Consider the following 21,401-nt stretch of genomic DNA (forward strand, 5'->3'; position numbering starts at 1 on the left):
CTGCTCCCCAGGCGCCCAATGGCTGCCCACTGCTTCACTGAGTGAATGGTGTAAAACAGAGAGGAATTTCCCCACGGGGATCAATAAAATATACATTATTATTATTATCTACCAAATTACTTATTTTATAGTTTGTTTTGTCAGGAATAAAAAAAATACATATTTAAACTAGGACACTCAGGAAGAGGATCGTCTGTGAATAACCAATTTTAAAGACTGTGATCAGGTTCTGGACCAAAATGTAACATTCTTCCATTTCCCATGCTCCTACTCTCCACCAAGTTTCCTAAAATTTGGCTTTGTGGTTACATATAATCCTACTAACAAACAAGCAAAAAAACATACCGCCTCGTTGGCTCATGCCTTATCAGAAGAAAAATTCTATTATAAATAGAACATACATTCAATTCAATTTTATTTATACAGTGCCAAATCACAACAAAAGTTGCCTCAAGGCGCTTTATATTGTACAGTATACCCTATAATAATAGATACAGTGAAAAACCCAACAATCATATGACCCCCTATGAGCAAGCACTTTGGCGACAGTGGGAAGGAAAAACTCCCCGTTAAAAGGAAGAAACCTCCGGCAGAACCAGGCTCAGGGAAAAACATGTATTTGTTTTCAGCACAGCAACCCAAATGATATCATATGATCATTTGGTTTGGTGCACAATTATAAGTGCGAGGACAATTATAGGTGGAACCCTTTAAAGAAACAGACGTTTTCTGGTGTGACAAGATTACATGTGGCCCTAAAATAAACAATCAGTACATTTTTATAGCAGGTTGGGGACACAGTGTGCAGTAAGTCATGATAATTTAACTGACTTCGTGTGAAAGTCCTGTGAAAGCTGACAGCTGTTTGTTGACTATTCTTCGTGGGTTGAAGGTGTGCTCATCACTGAGGCACGATAGCAACGTGTTTACATGGAATAACACAGGAACATGCACTCTTTAATATGTTGTACTTTTTTTATCACCATTTTTAAGTAAAATGCTTTTTTTGTGTAGTAGTTCATGACTATTTGCACAGAAATTTCTCCACCCTTATTTAGCATATGTACATATATATATATATATATATATATATGTATGTATATATATAAATGCTCAGTGGGGGTTCTTTCCTTGTTATAGAGTTATTCCTCTTCCAGTGCTGTTACAGTATAACCATGGCAACCAGTCTGGACTGTGTGAGCTGTGTTGCTGTAGTAATGCGAGGCCTCTGACAGGACATGTCTCCTTTCTTCCTTTTTTTCTCTTTTTCGCTTGAAGAAGCAGCTGCTCACCCAGGCTAATGAAGCTGGTGTGTGCAGGCTTTTGTTGGCTTGTTGCAGTGCGCATGCTGATTTTACCCTGCACGCCTGTGAGCAGGCCGGGGCAGCACCTCCTATGTATTGACGTCATACGCAACACTCCTCTCTGCCTGTGACTGCTGAAGCTGCCAGTTTCAGTTCTAAGATATTATTCATTAACATTTTTTCATTTGTATGGTAGTCACCAAATACAAAATAAAAATATTCATTAAGTGCTGGGTTGCAGAAAAATTGTCCAAATAATGTCACAGCATCACTGTTTAAAATAAGTGGGAAAATACAAATCGAGCATGCACAGAACTCTCTCTGGTTGCTAATTTTCTGTAAAACCTTTAATAAGTCTAGTCCTCTCATGTACTGCTCAAAGCTGGATGTTCCTGGCCTAAGTGAAGGTCGAGTTTTGATATTTGGAAACTTGAGCATCAGAGAAAGTGTGACAGTAACATACAAACTGTTACGTGAGTGCACGTGTTCATGCTGGCCCAGATGGACCTTTCTGAAAGGTCTAAACCTTGACCACAGAGTCAAAAGTAGGGATTAACTGGATTTAAATCACAGGCTTGGATGAAAAAGGAATCACATTATTTATTACTGCTCCAAATATGAGAAAATGCACCGTTTAAGGAAAAACATATGGTGTTTTTTAAATAAACTTTGGTTGGGAGAAGATGGTTTCTGGATCCTGTTCACATTTAACTTCTTCTTATTCTGAAATTTTTCAACATTTTGTAGATGCATTTTGTAGATTATACCCAGTCATGTTACGTCTTATTAACCCAACTAGTTACAAAGCTGTTTCTTTTTAGCACCACTTACTAATGAGCTAATATTTTTTAGAAATAAACAGTAAAACCTCTCAGTTTGAACATTTCGTATGTTTTCTATGTTGGGTTGTAAATGAGTTTGGATTTAACAGATTTGTAAATCTTGTTTTTGTTTGCCTTTTAAATAGCATTCCAACTTTTCAAAATGCTATGGAATGCCAATTACTTTTTGGAGATAAATTTAAAAATCCTCAAATCCAGGTAGGTTTTGAACCAGGTTTCTTTGAGCTTCCTAGTTTATCTCAGTGTTCTTGCCTTCTTGTGTTCAGGTATATTTACTTACAAGCCCAAAAAGATAAGTGTACCATAATTTAAACATATGCAGAAATCCTGATGAAACCCAGAGCTACTAAAAGATAAATTCATATTTTAACAGGCAGATTGTTTCCCCCAAATCTTTACACTGCAACTCTTACTCTTGGAACAACTCAAAAGGGGACTGAAGATAAATCTGACTTGTATATGTGAGAATATACATGAGAAAACCTAAGAGTGTCACTGGTTTATATTCCAGTATATGAATCATTACCTTGTGTCTATTTTTGCATTTTCCTTTGCATTTCCATCATCATTTAAAAAACAAAGCATGTTTTTAAGATATATATATGTATATAAACAGACACACATACATAGGAAAAATTAATTTTAAGCTAACAAAATATATATATTTTCCTCTTAGTGAGTTCAGGTTTATGGCAGAATGTCAAAGCAGACAACAAAAGATGCTCACACTCTGAGTACACAGTGGGCTACCTCACTACAAACATCATCTCCTACCAAAGCCCCTTGCCTCCCCTCCTTCCTACTTCATGAATATTAGGGAATTAATGCTGGCAGGCAGGGAGAGCAGGAAGGGGCTGGGACAAAGAGAGAAAGAGAGGTTAGTGAGGGAAGCAAGCATGGGGAGAGGGAGGGTGAGGAGAGCTGATATCGTCACAGGACCTGGCAGTGCGCAGGCTCTGAATGAGCTGGGTTGGCTCCCTATTGATTGGAAAACAACGGGCTGTAGGAGGACAGATAAGGGTGTCTGTGGGCTAACGGGTGAGGGAAGGGATACAGACCAAAGCTCACACTACACGTCACCTCCCTGATTTCTCCCCTCGCTCTGTTTTTTTACCCTGGAGTGAATGCGACTGCTGCTGCTCATCTCTGGGTTTTGCTGTGAAGGGAGGTGCCTGTTCTTCTTCTCTGAGAAGATCCTGCCTACACGCCAAGCCAGGACAAAAACGGCTCCTCTAACCACAGGTAATTTGTCTTCTTGTCTGCACTCTACTCCCGATGTCCGTTCTTCCAGTCCTTCCCGTTATTCCAGACCCTCGTTTGCATCTTGCTTCCATCTTTGCCTTGTAACCATGGTTTCCTCTCTTCTCTCCCTCCCCCATTACCTCTTTTTTTTTTCTCCCTATGATGAGCTGATGACATGCACTTGCTTGATTTCCATTTCTGTCACGGCAGTCAATATTGATTTAAAAAGGAATCCTTTTCAGTTCTATTTATGTGGGACAAAATCACATTGATATGAATTTTTTATACGCTTAAGAGAATGATGGCTGTAAAAGATGTGACATTTCATTCTGTATTCTTAATACACCACAGCCTATTAATTTTAAAAGCACTTAACATGGCATCATTTTAAAATGTTCAAATGAATTGAGCAATAAAAGATGACAAATCAAAGAGAAGGGAGCTCCTCTTTGATTTGTCTGATTCAGCAGATGCTACTCAAAATGGAATTACAGATTTGGTTCCATTGCATTAAATGACCTCTGATAAGTTCATGCAATTGGCACTTCCATGCACACCTGAGACCACTACCACTCTCTGTGAAGGTCACATACAAAAAAAGCTGACACACAGACACACGTACCTGCACATCTCTAACAGCTACATCTCTCTACTGTCACCAATGTTAAGGATGCTGTAAACTCCCACCTTTCCTGTGGATGACAAAATATTCCACATCCAGCTTATTAAACTGACCCAGCAGTAAGCAGAAAGGCTACTGCATGATGGGACGAGTGTTCTTAAGAAATTGAATTTGCAATTTTTGTTCTTAGCCTGCCAGATTTTCAAGCAGCAGTTCATCAATTCCTCCTACAAAGAGTCCCCATGGCGAGGTTTGAGTCAGCCACTAATTTCCATGTCTGTGCTCCTTATTTGGGAGACCAGATCCACCTAATTTGGCCTATTGACAGACACAAGTTGTCAGTCACCATTACATGTGTATGTGTTTGTCTTCTACTGCAGTGTGGACTGAAACAAGAGTTAAGACCATTAATGGAAGATCACTAACAAACAAAGTAAGCGAGCTACACAGTGAGGAGAGTAAGAAAGTAAGGGAGAGATTCTGAAAGACGATATCCGGCTGCAGCACTTTGCTGAGTGCAGCGATGAGAAGGAAGAGGCTCGCACAAGCTTGTTTTTAAATGGACTTCTCTGTACTTACCCATTTACGCCAGGCCACAGTCCAGCAAAGCACAAAGGAGCTAAATTAGTCCTCACTGCTGTCTGACACTGCGTCAGGCAGCCTGAGCAAAGCACAACTTCTCAGAAGAGATGTACTCCAGCACTGACTGTCAGCACCCTTCACTCTCTCTGGTTTTATTAAATTAAATCACATACACATACTATTTTTAACTAACATTTATCAGTGTATACTGATTTTACTCTTCAGTCAAGTTAACTGAAGTATGATATTTATTTATATATTTATTCTACAAACTGTGTAAACAGTAACAGTAATTCACCAATTAAAATAGATAAATTCTATTAATCTTTTGCACATTTTGATATTAAGTTTGACACTAGGCACTAACTCTTGAACGCATGCTAAAACACAAACTAATGGAATAAACTTTTGAACATAGGAATCTGAGAACTAATTTCTCGAAGGGAACATTTAACATACCTCATCCTGTAAGTTTTCTATGTTCTTCTGAAGCTACGCTTAATTTCACAGGCAAAAATAAAACATACCAAGGTAAATACCGTATTTTTCGGACTATAAGGCGCACCGGATTATAACAAAACATGACTGAAATCTGCTTTGTAAGCATGTGTCTTAACAGGTGCCATTTTGGGGTCCTTATACACGCACCATACGTATTACTCTGAGAGGCTCCTGACTACCGTAGCCATAATGCTTTGTAGCTTAAAAAGTCATACTAAAACATTTTGACAGATTTTTCCGTGCTGTGTACCACATAAAATCAGTTCGAGGTCAGTAAGCACAAGAATTAATACATAAGGTGCACTGTGAATTTTTGAGAAAATTAAAGTATTTTAAGTGCGCCTTATAGTCCGAATGGTGATGGTGTTAAAAAATGATCCTTACCTATATGTTTGTATCACCACTGGAACATGAGTCAGTCCCTCTGAATGAGAAGAACGTGTTCTGGTAACATTTATTGTGAACAAATGATACATTGATAGTTAATGAGTTTAGTTAATTAACAGAAAATGAAATGTATCAATATTCTATGGATCCTTATATTGTGTGTCTATAGTAGCACATGCATGTAGCAGTATAGTATATGTGTTTATGTATGCTATCTCAACCTGATTGGTTAGGTTTAGGTAATAAAAAGCATGGTTATGTCCAGGAAAGGTTGTGGTGTGGATTAAAATTGCTCTTACACAACCATTAAAAAAATAATAATCAGCTGAAATGTATGGAATCCAAGGTTTGGGGTTGTTTTTTTAATTCAAATAATTAATCATTAAGGAAAATATGCTTGATATAAACTAAATGTATACCAATGATTTGGCCAGATTCCATTAAATATTTTACAGTTCAATTATGTAATAAAACTGCATGGAAAATGTTCATGTAATCCAAAATTCTTTAAGTATTTTTTCAGTGTATATCAAGCAAAGCTTTGACCAACGCAAAAATAGCACGATTATAATATACAATGTACTTTGACAAATGGTTCTATAATTTCATGTCCAAAACACTGAAGCACTCATCAGTTAAATCATTGTTGGTGTACTTAATTAACTGGTTTACCAGTAAAGCAAACTGGTTTGGTCCCCCTTGGGACCTGGTCCCCTTCTGGCACACCTACCTCTATCTCCTCTTTGTCTAGACGTGATGGTGCCATTCCACATGAGGACAGAGAGGCATGATTTAGGCTAGACCAGATAAATCCTTCTGGGATACTGGTTAATAAAGCAGATGGGGACAGATGGAAATCATGAAAAACCTTTGTGCTGTGACTGACCGGGTTTTTCTTTCAACACATTTGTGGCCTTGGCTTATTAAGCAACATATGCTCAAACTTAAAATGTCTTGAATTTAAAAGCCCTTCAAAATTCAGGAAAATCAGTTCATTAAATGCTGCATGACTCTGTTTCCTGCAGGACTCAGACATTAACTTGATAGGGGACACTATGGAAGCCCCTCTTGTGTGCTTAGATGAGGAGTTTGAGGACCTCCGGCCCTGTAGGATGGATGAGATGGACCAAAGCCTCGTCAACGACTCCTACTCCACCACCACCACTGTCCCCCTGGCCTCCATCACCCGTGAGGAGTTCTCTGAACTGGAAAACTTCTCTGAGATGATGAGCTTCAAGTCAATGGAGGACCTGGTAAATGAGTTTGACGAGAAGCTCAATGTGTGCTTCCACAATTACAACACCAAGACGGAGGGCCTGGCGCCCATACGCAACCAGTCACACAATCAGGAGGACGAGGAGCGACTGCAAGATGAAGAGTAAGTGACACAATATCTGAAGCAAGGTTTACTTATTGGAATCGTTCAGTCTTTAGTCATCTGTTACTGTGTATTTCCAAACAGCTGTGGTCATAAAGGATGTGACACTGTTCAGTCTGTAAACTATAAAGAACCCAGAGCAATATGAGCTTAACTTGAGGCACCAATTCTAAACCTGGTTAAAATCCTTTTAAAAACAGAAAAGAGTTAAAGTCAGTTTCTGTTACTGCAGATACAGTCTACAAGGGTTTGTATAATTTGGAATTACTGTAAAAAAAAAAAAAAAGGTTTGAGTGAAAAAGTTATTAATCTATATTCTGTCTTTAAATTGTCTGTCTTTTGGTGAACCTGCAGGATCTCTGCTACAGTTATGTTGATATAGAAAGTATATAAAAGAACATTTTTAGAAACATGCCTAGTCTAAAGAAGAAGGAAAGAAGTACAGGAGGTAGAATATCAACAGACATAAAAAAAGAACAGCCTTTCATGTTAATCAGTTAGCAATATGCTCATTATGCTGCCATTCACAACACACACACTGGAGGCTGAAACGACTTGGCAGCCTGGAACAAAAGCCAAAACATTTCCACACACAGACCACAACATCCCCAAACATGCAGTCAATCAGCAGTGTGACCCCACCCTCCCCACCTCCACCATGTCAGGCTGCATGCTGAATTATTCAGTGTGCAGCGTCGTACGCCTCAGTTGGCTTTGGCTCTGTCCCAGTCTCTGCCTCTCCTCTGACTGCCAGAGCCTCCTCCTCTTGCTAGCAGCTTCTGAGGCGTTCTCTGAATCATGCTAAAAATAGTCTGACTGTAGGTGTGACAGCAGAGTTTTTTGGAAAGGATTATATGACTTTGAGCAATGATTAATTTCTGGTGAGAAAAGTGAGCTTTTATTGGTTAATAAAGCTCTGAGTGAGTACAGAGCAGAGCGCACAGCAGTGGGTGGATTGATACACTAATGTCACAAATAAGGAAACCAGAAGAAATACATTTCAATCAAACATACATGAGTGTTCCATGTTCCTCAGAAGAGTTTGTCCCATGAAGAGGTGGTACTGGTGTTAATGAAACTGGAAGGTTTGCGTTTTGTTATGTCACACAGGAGAAAACAGGAGAAGCTGACACACCAACAAAACTAATCACCAGTCTAAATCTGCAGCTTGATTGAAAACCCTCTGTGGCACATTTTGGAGTAATCCCTGCAGTCACCTGATCTGAAACTCAGCTTTGAGTGAATCTGTCAAGCTGATGGAGAGCTAGAAATTTAAACAGAATGATTCCTGTTGTGTGGCTGCAGGCCAGGAAACAGCAGGACAGCATTGGAACATGGACTTCCACTCCCTGTAGGCCAGATGACCAACCATGTGTTATACATGCAGAACGTGCTCTTCATGTGCTGCTCTGGTTTCTGATGTGGTTGTGACTGGTTACGTTAGCTTTATTGCATTTAAATTCCTCAGTTTTATTTATAGGAAAAAGCATCACATAAGAAGACTGGTACCACTTGAAGTGTTATATAAAGCTACAGCCACCAGTCAGATAGCTAGACTCAGTGTGTAACCAGGCTGAAATAGTAAGAAAATGTGCTTACTAGCACTGCCCTTGGCACATATTCATTTGTGATATTAGTGCAGTACTAAATGCAGTAATCCCATCTGGATTTGAAATCATGGGCGGCTAGCTTAAGGCTGTTAAAGAAAGGAAAGAGTTTCCGATTAGATAAAAATCTTATATAGAATAAGATACTGTATCCTGTAACAATATATTAGTTATATTAGTTAGTTAGTTAGTTAAAAGCTGGTATGCTGGAGAGGTTCACAGTATATTTTGTTGGTCAGAAAGTCCTTAATACTGTATAACAGAATAGATATCCAACAGTTAGAAAATACAGTACAGTGTAAGTTACAGCATGTTGCCTAAACACTTACTGCGTGTTCAGTGCAGCTGTGCACTGTGTCTACAGTGTGATTGTAGTATGTTGTTGACACTTCTAAGCTGTTTTTTCCCTGTATTCTGATTTAAGCTCTTTAGTTTTAAAGCAATACTAATGCACTTGAAAGCACTTTGTAGTGTACTGCCACATTAATATAGAAAGGCAAACTCTGCAACCAAACCTGTTAATGATCCTAATAATTATAAGCTGCAAATTAGAATCGAACTGGCAACAAATCTACCTCTGAAAACACAAGCCAGAGTGGTGCCATCAGGCTTTGCTAACTTTTAGGAAAAGTAGAACTAAACTTTGGCCATGGAGTGTGCAGCCATGACACGCAGGCATGACTGGTGAGGTAAGCTGCCAGCTCAATGGAGTCCACTGTGTAAGCAGGCAGGGGCAGTGCCACTGGGAGCAGGGAAACAGGCCTCAGCCAACCTCTGAGTGACACACACACACACACACACACACACACACACACACACACACACACACACACAAGCTCAGACACAAAGGACACTTCTCTCCCAGTTTTTACTTCACTCTGCCTCAGACAGACGCTGGGAGAGCTGGAGAACACTTTGTACAATGATGTGAGGAACTTTATCTAAATCTCTGCTGAGGATACCATTTAACACGTAGTAAGATGCACTTCTTTTCTATTGTGCACTGCTCTTCTGCAGCCCTGAACTCCACCTCAATGAAATATTGACTGAGTTGCAGGCTGCTGAACATAGGGCTGAGTACACGGCTTTTTACAATCAGAAAAACAAATCTATTGAGGGCAAGAGCTGAGGGCAAAAACTTTACACTTCTTTATGATATTTGCTTGAGCAGGTTTGCATTTTGGCATGGGTCTCTGTTGTTTTGCAGTGTGTGGGATGCTCTAACTGACAACTACATCGCCACCTGGGACGGCACCGACTCGGAAGGAATCAACGGCAATATCTCTGACCAGGAGGTACATTTCATGCCACGCCTTCATGTTTAGTTTAAATCTAATTAATATATACATGTAGGAATAGTTTTGCACTATTTCCATGCAAATTTTTATTCTCATCAATAGTAAAAAGCACCTTGAGATGACTCTTGCTGTAAATTAGTATTAAATATCAGGGCTCGCAAAATTTCAAAATCTCTGGTAGCCCTTCGGGCAGGCACTCTTCAGTTTTTGGTAGCCCAAAATAAATTTAAGTAGCCCGAATAAAAAAGAGAGCAATTAATTTTTTAATGTTTTGTTTCCTTTACAATATTATACATTAAAGTATAATATTGTAATGGAAACAAAAATTAATCAGAAAATTGTTAAAATACAAATCACAACAACTGTATAAAAATTACAATCATCAACTCGAATACTTGTTTCTAATTGAACAGAAATTTCTATGAACTTGTAAGAACTGTGTAGAACATGAATCTGTGTCAGATCCTGAATCTGAAATTTCCACTGAAGTCACGGGTAAGGGGTAAGTGGAACCAAGATCTAGGCCATTTGCTTTTTGAAGTTTGCAAAGATTGCTAAATTTTGACAATGGTGGTTCACTCTTTGCAACATAGTACGCTTTTGAAAGATTTTTCAGGACTTCTTCTTGTGCTTGGTTTATTTTTAGTATGTTTTTTTGCAATTGCTGTTTGTTCTGGGAAAGATATTGCAGACTGGGCAATAATGCATTTCTTGCATTTCTCATGGGTTCTGGTGGGGTCTTTCTTAAAATTACTGGTCCCAGTAACAAAGGCGCTTGGCGACTCAGATATCGAGGGAAACTCACGACACACCTGGCAGAACATCATGTTATTTAGCTTGTCATATTCCAGCCACATAAATTCTTTTGTCCATGAAACCAAAAAAGCTGAGCTTTCTTTTTGCCTCAGTCTGATTTGTCATAACTTTTCCGTTTTGTGGTAGGCTTTTCATTGGCTGCCCCTTCTTCACCCTGACCTGTCTTATTTGGCTCAGCAGAACTAAAATACCGGCGTAAATCCTGCTGCTTTTACACAGGTACTTACATAACGGTCAGCGATTCTCTGCGCAATCAACCTCTCACGTGTTTAAGCTTGCTGTGGGAGATTTCACTTGTCACGTTTGAATAGTAAGCTAATGAGTGATAAGACGACGTCAGAGGAATTGGTGCGTAATTAATCGTCACTCACCAATCAGTGCTGCTGCTCTCTACACACCGTTCGCGCGATCGCAAAGTGAAAGTGAAAGCATAAAACAAGCACAAATTCAAACGCGATTTCAATATGTCACATATTGACAGAGGCTCATCGATGCCAATGACATATTACTCAGCTACATTTGCGAAAGAAAATGCAAAAGCACTGACATATATTTTCCCTTCCTATGATAGCCCGACGGGCAGGGCTGAGATAGATTTTGGTAGCCCGACTGGAAAAATCGCTAGCCCCGGGACGTCGGGCTAGCGATTTTGCGAGCCCTGAATATAAACGAATAGACTGAACTGAATGAAACTATTCTGATGAGCATCCTTTACACTGTGGTGTAATATGGGTGCTGAATGAATGGAAAGCTCATTCTCTGGTCCACTCTAATGTTTGTTTACACTTTTCATGCTTACATGAACACGTCTGACCCAGGAAATTGCTCTCACAGTCACATATTTACATGTTTGTCTATTTGCTTACTATAAATGGTTAACTACATTCACTAATTTCTATGTCTTTTCTTAAAGACAAATGCTGTGTGTCATTATTTTCCATTTTGATGTGCTAAAATGAATTGTATGACTAGTTTCTGCTCCTGTAAGATTCATTTCATGCTGACAATTGAAAGCATGCCTGACTAGCCTTGACTGGTCTGGCATTCAGCTGAGCTCTGCCTCATCCTCCTCTGCTTCCTTAATTGCCTGTCAGATTCAGCTGGACAGCAGACACTTAGCGTTCTACGCCATGTTTGGACTGGTGAGGCCAGAGGAGCTGCGGTTATCTAAGGAGCAGAGGGTGGTTGTGGAAATGCATCACATTCATGCCTTCAAGTTAAAAGTTTTATGCCTAGAGAGACAAAATATTTAACATATGACAGCTTCCTGTGAGGGCAATCTTTTCTCTGAATTCATACCTCTGATTGTTTGTACTGCCACACTTTTTAAATATGATAAAAATGTGGTTCTATTTAATTTGAAATTAGTAGAGCCACAAAATAGATTTGCCTTTTGTAACATGGATATTTATCACTTTCTCATTATTGTATCAGCATTGAGGAAAGGATAAACTGTTAAATGCTAAGTTGATAATAAAACGTATCGTAACAGTGCTTAATTAAAAAATGTTTGGTACATGCACCATCATATGTTTTCATGGTATCTATTTGCTCAGTAGCACCACAGTAAAGTATAGCTGAGGCTTAATGGAAACCCATAAGTTTTGAACATTGCTATAGCAGCCATGATCAAAGTCAAGAGCGCTGCAGCCAACTTAAAAACCTGAAAATTCCACGGGACACACATCTTCAATAAAAATTCAAGAGAAAGTGATGTATTTCTCGAATTTTATTTGAAAAACATAAAAACAAAGGCTGTTTCACTATAGATTGTTAATGCTCAGGCATAGTGACCCATCTGCCACTGGGACACAAACGTCAATACAAGAGCATTAAATTTAGGTCAGGCTAATGAGTAATATCACCAACTAACCAGCTCCTATTCGAATTTTTTATTCACTTTTTTTATATAAATAAATACATTCATAAAAAATATTTAACTCAATATACTTGCGAGTCATTTCAAACTGTTCTGTTAGTACTGTAGCCCACCTACAGTACCTTTGTGGACCACCAGAGGACCCCAGCCCACACTTTGGGAATCACTGTGCTAGAGGAAGATGATTCATGTATCACTAACGTAAAAGGTCCAGGAAACGTTGTGCGGAGTAAAGATATTTCACAAAAATATATTTATATTATTATAAATAATATAAATATATTAATATTATTATAAATATATTATTATATTATAATATATTTTAATATATGAAATTACAAGTCCTCATCTTATCTCTAAACACCTTGTAATGTCATACTTCCCTCACAGACTACTTCACTCTCAGACTGCAACTTTACATGTGGTTTCGAGAGTTTTCCAAAACTCCAATGGGAAGCAGAGCCCACACTATCAGGCTCTTCTCCTGTGGAACCTGCTCACAGTTTGGGTTCGGGAGACAGACACCCTCTCTCTGTCCTCCTCCTTCAATTCCACATGTAAACAGGATGCAATCTATCTACATGTTTTTAAAAATGGAATGAGCAAGTGTTTTTTTAAAATGTGATAGTAATGTAACAGTAAATTATGTAAAACCTTTTAAATATTTAAACATCAGACTTCGAAATAATATGTTCTCTGTTTGCCATCCCGGGCTGGAGAATAAGTTGAGGAGAAGGTCAGTTGGGGTCTGGGCTGGTGGGCTGCTCTCCTGATGTGGGAACCAGGATGGTCTGCTTGTCTCCACCCCAGAGTGAAGGGGGGCATCTCCTGGATCTGGGGGCTGATTGCCTCTCTGTGGGTTATTGGTGCTTGGACCCGGGAGTAAAAAGTACGTGTATGGCATCCATTTCTGTGTATCTCCAAACAGGGTGTGTGTCTGCCTGTTTGTCTATGTGTACGTGTGAGGTCAGGCTTTAGACTCCCCCTGTCTCTTAGAACATCTCAGGCTCCCTCAGGTGTGGGGGCCTATTTCCCCCTGACACATCCCCTGTCAGTGACTGTTGCCCCCATCTGCTGGTGCATTGGTACTTCTTGATATCTGGGCCTGGATGCTCGGTTCTGTACTGGCTCACTCCTGGTGACTGCTTGGTGGGACCTGGGCCCCCTGGATTTGTCTGCTCCTGGTGGGGGTTGGGGTGTCCTTGGGTCTCGGGCTTGGTCTGCTCCGGTGTAGCCAGTGGAGTCTGTGGGCTTGTCGTTGCAGTCACCTGGGATGTCTGCACTGTGGCTGCTGGGTGACCCCTCCCCAGGCCTCTCCTCCGCTCTTCTCTGAGTGGGAACTGCGGTTGTCCCTGTGATGGTCCTCCTGGGGCTCTCACTCTGTGGAGGGCCTCTAAATGTCTGGAACCCAGGTCTCCTGCTTCAGGTCCTGGGGGGGCAGGGCTGAGCTCCTGACACCCATTATTAGACATTAAATGGAGAAACCTTATGAACACAAGCACGCTCACGCAGACACATGGACACACAAGTGTGCACACAGGTACTCACAGACACACATTATCTTGCTTGGCTGCCGCTTCTGAAAATATCTGTCTTATAACTAATACTGTGTGATGTTCAATAACATTGTCATTGTTATTTATGCATACACTGGTTGTTACTGTGGTTTCTCTGCTGGTTTTTTTTTTTTTTTGGTGATGTTGAAGCAGATTCTCAGTGTTTTTTGCTTTTCTCTCTCCGTTCCTCTCCTTGTTACCTTTTTCCCCCAACTTCACTTTCTTTTTCATCCCCCAGTCTTGTTCGTTATGGTTGTAATAATCCAAAATAAAAAAAATCCTAATAAAGTTCTAATAAAATATGACTATTAAGTATATGTAAGTATAGCGAATGCTGCTCTAGTCCACTTGCCAAAGTAAATCTGTTTGCCATTTTTGCTGGATAGAGCAGGGAAAAAATGAACACAACTCCTGAATGAGTTCTCATTCAAACACACCAATGAATTTTTTTTTCTGAATGTGTATTTTCATTGATTACTCTAATCCAAAGACGTCAGCATTTGACTCTTGCTGGCATCCTCAAAACAGTAATCTGTTGGCATAATTTATCATTTGCAGATTCATGAAAAAGAGGAGGAGGAGATGAATGAGAAGAACGACAATGCCAACTGCCTGAATGAAGAACCTCTTATCACAGCAGATCAGGTCTGAGTGTGTGTGTGTAAAAATCAAGTGAATGGCTTAATTACGTGACCAACACGTTTCAGCTTGTGGCCTTCATCAGGGTCATTGCAAAATGTCAAACAGTTTGTGTTTAAATAAAAAACAGGAAACAGAAAAAATCCAAGTGGACCAATCACACCTTCACAAATAAACAAGCTGACCAATTAAATTTAACCAGGTGGTACTGGCTAATTGGCTATTTGGTTAAGCCACAGCCCAAATAGATTCTGGACTGAACCACTACAGATTAAAAGGGAGAAAAAAATCTCCTGCATGTCTTAAAGTAATACATACTCAAAATTACACAGATAAATGGAAATACGTTAAATTAAAAATAAGTACATTAACATTAAAAGAGGGAGAAGCAATACAAAAATCAAGTTAAAAACACTGAAACACAAAAGTAAAGTTCACAGAAACTCATTAATAGATAAATCCTCATTCATACCTGTAGGGTGTAAACTCTTTAAAGCTTGGTCAGCTTGTTTATTTGTGAATCCCTCCATTCCTGTCTCCAAGGTCATTGAGGAGATAGTTGAAATGATGGAGAATTCTCCAGATCCTGGTGAAACTGAGGAGGATGAGGAGGAAGAGGTCAGTCACTGCTCTTCCAGGACCAATCTGTCCCTGCTAGAAGAGATCAGGCAGCTGTCACAGGCTTCAAACAACAACTGCTCCTATGAAGGTAAAGCTGAGAATAATCCATGTTTCTGGTTATTTCTTATTTTTCTTTTGACTTATGCAATGTCCTGACTGAGCTGTTTAAACTAATTTATTCAGTGCTATCATTCAGGATTACGTTGTAGACTAGATATAATAGACTAGACTTCATAAAAAGTGCATATTTTCTGTTAAGTAGCATGTCAGAAATGTGATAATTTCCTATTAAAGTCATCCTTTAGGTCAAAATTAAAGTACATACCTCAAGATAGCAATAAAATACCAAAGGTGGGACTCTCTTATTTGGTATTACCATCAGTTAAAGGTAAAAACTATCATCACCCTTTTCATAAAAGCTCCATCATGAATCCATTTAAACCTAAGGCAAAGATACAATGTTCAGGGAAAAAGAAGTCTCAAATACAACCTATCCATCTGTGTACATTAGTTATCTCATTTAGTTAGTTTGAAGATGAGAGTTTAAGAGGTCAATAACTTTTCTTTAAAACTATAAACTGTAAATAATAATTTGTTAACCTTCTTAATCAAAGAAACATCAACAGAAGCATAACATTAAACACGTAGCACATGCACATCTGTGCAGGGATTATCAGCTATGTCAGTTAGCATTACCAAACTAACTTTAGCAAACATTAAATTTTGGCTGCACTTAGAAATCAACATATTAAAAACAAAGTAAAATACAATGGTTGTACAATAAATTAGGCCACCAACAGTACTAAATGAGTAAAATAAGCCTTTCCTTTTTGGCTACTATATCTAAATGTTGCTTCCATATTTTAGTGGTTTTCAGCTACTTTTACACTATTTGTACTTCTACTTTTCCATCATTGTGAAAAGCACTCAAAAGGTTGCACATACAGATATATATTTGGAGTCAAAAGACTTTTTATAATCAAGTTTAGATTCACAGTTGCAATGTAATGACAAAAAATTGCCCCATTACTGACACGATATGTGTGTGTCATAATATGAACACCCTGCACAATATTCACCTTGCAAACTGGTCACATTTGCCAAAGTGGTGGAAACACCTCATGTTTAACAGCCATGAAGAAACCAGCTGTTTTGTTCACATTGTCTTCTTTTTTAAAATAACTGGCTAAAACTCTCCAACACCATTTGTTTTTACTCTGGAATTTTACTGTATGAAGCGAGTAAATACTGTACAGTGGAAGACTACATGAATACATAGATCAAAGACAAATGTGTTTTTTAGGAAATTAAGTATTTAATAATGCTGATAAAATAATTTTTTTTGTAGTATCTGGGGGAAGTGTATACTAATTAAAGAGCCTTGGTCTTATTGTGAAATTAAATTGCAGTTAGAAAGAGACTTAAATAATAAAAATAATAATAATAATAATAAAAAAAATAATAATAATAATTTCAAGCGTCGTCACCAAAATCGATATTCATTCATGTATTCGTTTTATTATTTCCCTTTTTTTTTTTTTTTAAATGGTGGAGACTTTACGTGCAGTAAATGGACGTTATGCTACTATATCTAGTGGAGGTGTAATATAATATTATTTTCTGCCTCAACATGCATTTTACATGATCAAATTTGTAATTCAAAAAAACTTCCCAGTTGAGCTAAAGCATTACAGTATGAGCAGCCACAGACAATGTCTTTAGGCATCTGCGATGTAATATAATGATTACACTGTACCAGCTGCATTGTCAGAAATGTTTCTCCCAAGCTGCTGTTTTGTTTGTGTTTTTTTTTTTTTTTTTTTACAAAATACTGATTGCACTTCCTTCCTTTATACACTGAGCCATCATCAGGGACTGCTCATTATGTTATTCATATAACTGTACCATATTCATATAGCAAAATTACCCTGGGCTGGATTAGTATACATTACTGGTAATTAATACTGTCACAGTGGCACAGATTCCAAATAGTCAGACTATTCAAAGAATGTTATTTTACTGTTAGCATCCTGCTTAACTCTGATGATTCCCACAACCTTTCTGCTCTCAAATCCATCCTGCAGGCCTGAGCCTGATGCCCAGCTCAGCGCTTGTTGAACTGCTGCACCGGGTGGAAGTCGCCATCCGCGAGTACTCAGAGGAGCTCGTCAGCCAGCTGGCTCGTCGTGATGAGCTGGAGTTTGAGAAAGAGGTGAAGAACACGTTCATCACGGCACTAATGGAGGTGCAGAACAGGCAGAAGGAGCAACGAGACAGCAGCAAACGCAGACGTCGGGACAAGGCCATGAGCCTGCAGGGGGGAGGGACGGTGCCCGTGAATGGAGGCAACGATAGCTCCACAGGCCAGAAGACGGGGACCATGCTTGTTAAGGTGGGTATCACTTGGCCCCATCACACAACTTTTGCTAATATCAAATATGTAACAATATGAGGCATTTTATGAATGTGCAGATTTCTTTTTTCACTGTAAATTACACAAAGGTAAAATGAGAGTGCCTGCAAGCTCTTCCTTTCCCCACCCTCTTTAACTGTTACCATAATGGATATCTAAAGGCCATTAGCCTCTAAATTATCTTCCAGGAAAGATTATAAAGTGGCTGTGACCCATCATCTATGTACAGTAACTGCCCAGTGCAGTCCTGTCCAGCAAGAGAGAAACTGCCTAATGTATTTCCTCTCCATTCGATGTAGCAGCAGTCTGACTGCTGTGAGTCTGGCTCTTGGTACCTTACTCTCTATTACTGAACTAATATGAATGTACCGATGGCTTAAGGAAGTGGATGCAATATATGTAATAAATTTCACAATGATACTGTGCTGAAATCTGCTGAAGAGTAATTAAAAAAATGAATTTTGTCATATGAATTATTATAGTTTATAATAATGTGTGTGTGTGTGTGTGTGTGTCCTGCAGCGTTTCAGCATGGAGGGAATTTCCAACATTCTGCAAACAGGCATCAAACAGACATTTGGAAGCACAGGGAATGACAAGCAGGTAAGGTTTAAATGTTTTAAATAAAAAACAAAAAAACCCAAACAAACATGCACAGATGAGCCAAACCATTATGAATACTCACAGATGGAACAAATTATATAATGACACATTTAGGAGTTCTCGTTTCATTAGACAATAAGTGAACAGTTGGTTCTTGTGGTCAGCCGTGAGCAAAATGGGTAGGCGTAAGGATGGCCAGTTGGCTGTGTCAGAGAACCTCCTGAAATTAGAAAGCCTGTTAGATGCCTCTGGTGAACAGCTGCAACCACCAGCTGGAACCAGCTACAAGGTTTTGACTTCTCAAGGTTCACTGGTACAAAGGAAATAAAGGCTACCTTAGCTGGCCTGAACTGAGCGAATGCACTGTGGAAAGAAGACAAGCAGGTGTAAGGGTGAAGATCTCCAACCGTATACTATATGTTGACAGAGGTTTTCTCAGTACTTAGATTGGTTTGCAATGATGAACAGTTCAGATTCAAAGTTTGGTATTCATAGAGCTATACTACAAAACAGGAGCTGGACTAATCCTGGTGACTTCAGGCTTAATCCAGTATTTCAGTAGTACGACGGTAGCCGACGTCATGCCAGGGCACTCTCCATGACATAACGGAATTTCATGATGCTTCGTCAAAAGTAGCTTGACAAATTGATACCACTCTCATACTGTAATATAAAGCTACAAGTAACTCATTAGATTAATTGCACTTTGACCCAAAGGTTGAACAAAATTCTAATTCAAACAAACAAACAAACAAACAAACAAACAAACAAAAAAGTCTAAATTAAAAGAAAAGAAAAAATATAAATGTAATCCTTTAGTTTAACAGAGGCTACTTATTACTCTCTTATTACTCTTAGAAAGCCTCCTGAACCTTTATTCTGTTTCAGTACCTAAACACGGTTATTCCATATGAGAAGAAAAGCACCCCTCCATCAGTTGATGACCTGCAGATGCTCACAAAGAGTAAGACCACACCAGAACATCTGTATTAGAGCCAAATAAAGGGCAGAAGTGGTACCTTCAACTTTGTTGTCTGCTTTTTTCATGCAGTACTCTATGCCATGAAGGAGGACAGTGAGAAGGTGCCCACACTGCTGACCGACTACATCTTAAAAGGTAAACGCAAACACAGTCTTCTACTCATTTTTGTAGCATTTCACACAGCACAGTGGAAAACAGTGACATTTTCTGTACTTGAAATATTGTCTGTCTGAACTTCTTGGATGTTGGAAACTATATCAAGGCAGTTTGTTCTGTCTTCCTCTTCAGTCCTGTGTCCTACCTAAAGCGCCACCAAGCCAGAGGCAGCAGTGTGATGGAAACTTCCTTCTCCAAGGGCATTTCTGACCTTCCTTTCCTCTGGTTCAAGCTGCATGACCTCCCCTCTTTTACCATTACCAACTATGGATCCTCACCATCAACATTATCATATTCACCTCAACTACGACTACTGCCTTTCGCTGAGCTCACTTCCTCCCTTCCCTGCGCATCAAACTCAGGCCACAAAACGGTGACCATCCGAATAACAAGTGGAACAGCCGATTCCCACTTTTAACAGACTTCACTTATGGAGCATGACATGCTATTAATGACCATAACACCACTTTGGTACAGTGATACAGAGTTATTACTGCTTTCTTTTCCTTCATTACTTTACTTTTTCTTGTTTTTATTTCTAACAGAATTTCATTGTTTTTTGAAATCATACAATGACCTCTTAACCAGTGATGGTTTTGTACATTGATTCATTTCATAAGGACTACACTGTCAGACAAATTAAACTGCATACTGCATCCACACACGTCTTCGTATGGTTTCTGATTAAAAAAGTAATTAATCTGAATACAAAAGCCATGCACTTTTATCTGCCAACTTAGCACTGTTACTCCATGTGCAGGAGAGGAAACAATACTATTACGGGTGCAGTGCAGTGCATTACAAAGCTTTTTTTCTTTACTTTTTGCTTTCACTAATTATCCAGTGCTCTTCTGACTTATTTCTAATTTCTTTTTACGTGTATCTAAATATTTGATATGGACTCTGTTTATTTTGTACTTTTATTTACTGTGTCATCAGAGCGACAGGTGTCTGTGCATTCCATCCCTATCTACATGGAGGTATATCAGTGGATATCATCCCCCGATGAAAGAAGCTCATTTCAATAGAGTTGTGCATATTAGCATATTTATGACTTCCTTTGTGTCATGTAGGTGAATGTTACATCGCTAATTGCAAATTCTAATAAACATTCTACCCTAGTTGTGTGTTCATTTGCTTCTGTTTGGCATTTAGTATAATTGCTCCTGATAAATTACAGGAGTTTTTTCTCTTTTATCATTTGAATCTATTTTTTGAAAGCTTTGACTTTTACAAGTTATCAAAAAAAGACCGACTAAAATGTTTTCCTCAGGACTACCGTGTGAGAGCAATTTTGACTGGTGATTCTACACATGTAGTTTTTAATATTCCAGTCCAATAATATATATCCTAATATTCCAATATGTCTGGATGTGTTTCAAATGGTCAAGATGCTTTTAGAAGCTCTTATGCTTCTGTAATGTGTCTAAAATTTGGTAACGAGATTTTTTGAGAAGGATCTTTACGGGATGCTGATAATACCTACATTTAGAAAAAAAAAACAGGACTTCAGTGGGCAATGTTCCTGCTCACTGCAAATTTATTGTGACTAAAGAGATTATTTAAAAAATGATTATTATTCAGATATTTTTGTTTTAAAAAAAATTTCTCACTTTCCATGAAAACAAACTCTACAATTATAAGTATTTTATCATATTTCTGCCCTAAATTAAACAAACACAGATTTATTGAGGACAGTATAAGTCAGGCTTACACAAGTCAGCCATACGCTACATCTGTGAAATAGTAAGATCTTGCTCAAGCTCTGATTTATCTATTAATTAATTAGAACAGAAAAATATAAATAAAATAATAATGATGAACGTCAGTTAGAAATGCATTTTCAGTGGTTTTGTATGAACTTAATGAACTAAATTCATGTTTAATTAATTAAGATAAGATGTATTTTTTAACCAACTAATAGGTAAATTCCTTCATTACAGCTGTTAGAAATAAGTTAAACACAGGAAATG

At 38.6% G+C, this 21,401-nt stretch overlaps 1 protein-coding gene across 1 annotated transcript; it reads left to right on the plus strand.

The window, feature by feature from the left end:
* The first annotated feature begins 3,072 nt into the window (after positions 1 to 3,072).
* On the plus strand, positions 3,073 to 20,549 carry fez1 (fasciculation and elongation protein zeta 1 (zygin I)). The gene is made up of 10 exons (XM_003449795.5): positions 3,073 to 3,388; positions 6,506 to 6,858; positions 9,673 to 9,760; positions 14,573 to 14,659; positions 15,197 to 15,362; positions 17,359 to 17,666; positions 18,210 to 18,290; positions 19,179 to 19,254; positions 19,342 to 19,407; positions 19,561 to 20,549. The coding sequence occupies exons 2-10, from the start codon at positions 6,536 to 6,538 to the stop codon at positions 19,575 to 19,577; spliced, it is 1,212 nt and encodes a 403-aa protein (XP_003449843.1). The 5' UTR covers positions 3,073 to 3,388; positions 6,506 to 6,535; the 3' UTR covers positions 19,578 to 20,549.
* Positions 20,550 to 21,401: the final 852 nt, after the last annotated feature.

This window comes from Oreochromis niloticus, linkage group LG10, assembly GCF_001858045.2.
Source record: "Oreochromis niloticus isolate F11D_XX linkage group LG10, O_niloticus_UMD_NMBU, whole genome shotgun sequence".
Lineage (NCBI taxonomy): Eukaryota > Metazoa > Chordata > Actinopteri > Cichliformes > Cichlidae > Oreochromis > Oreochromis niloticus.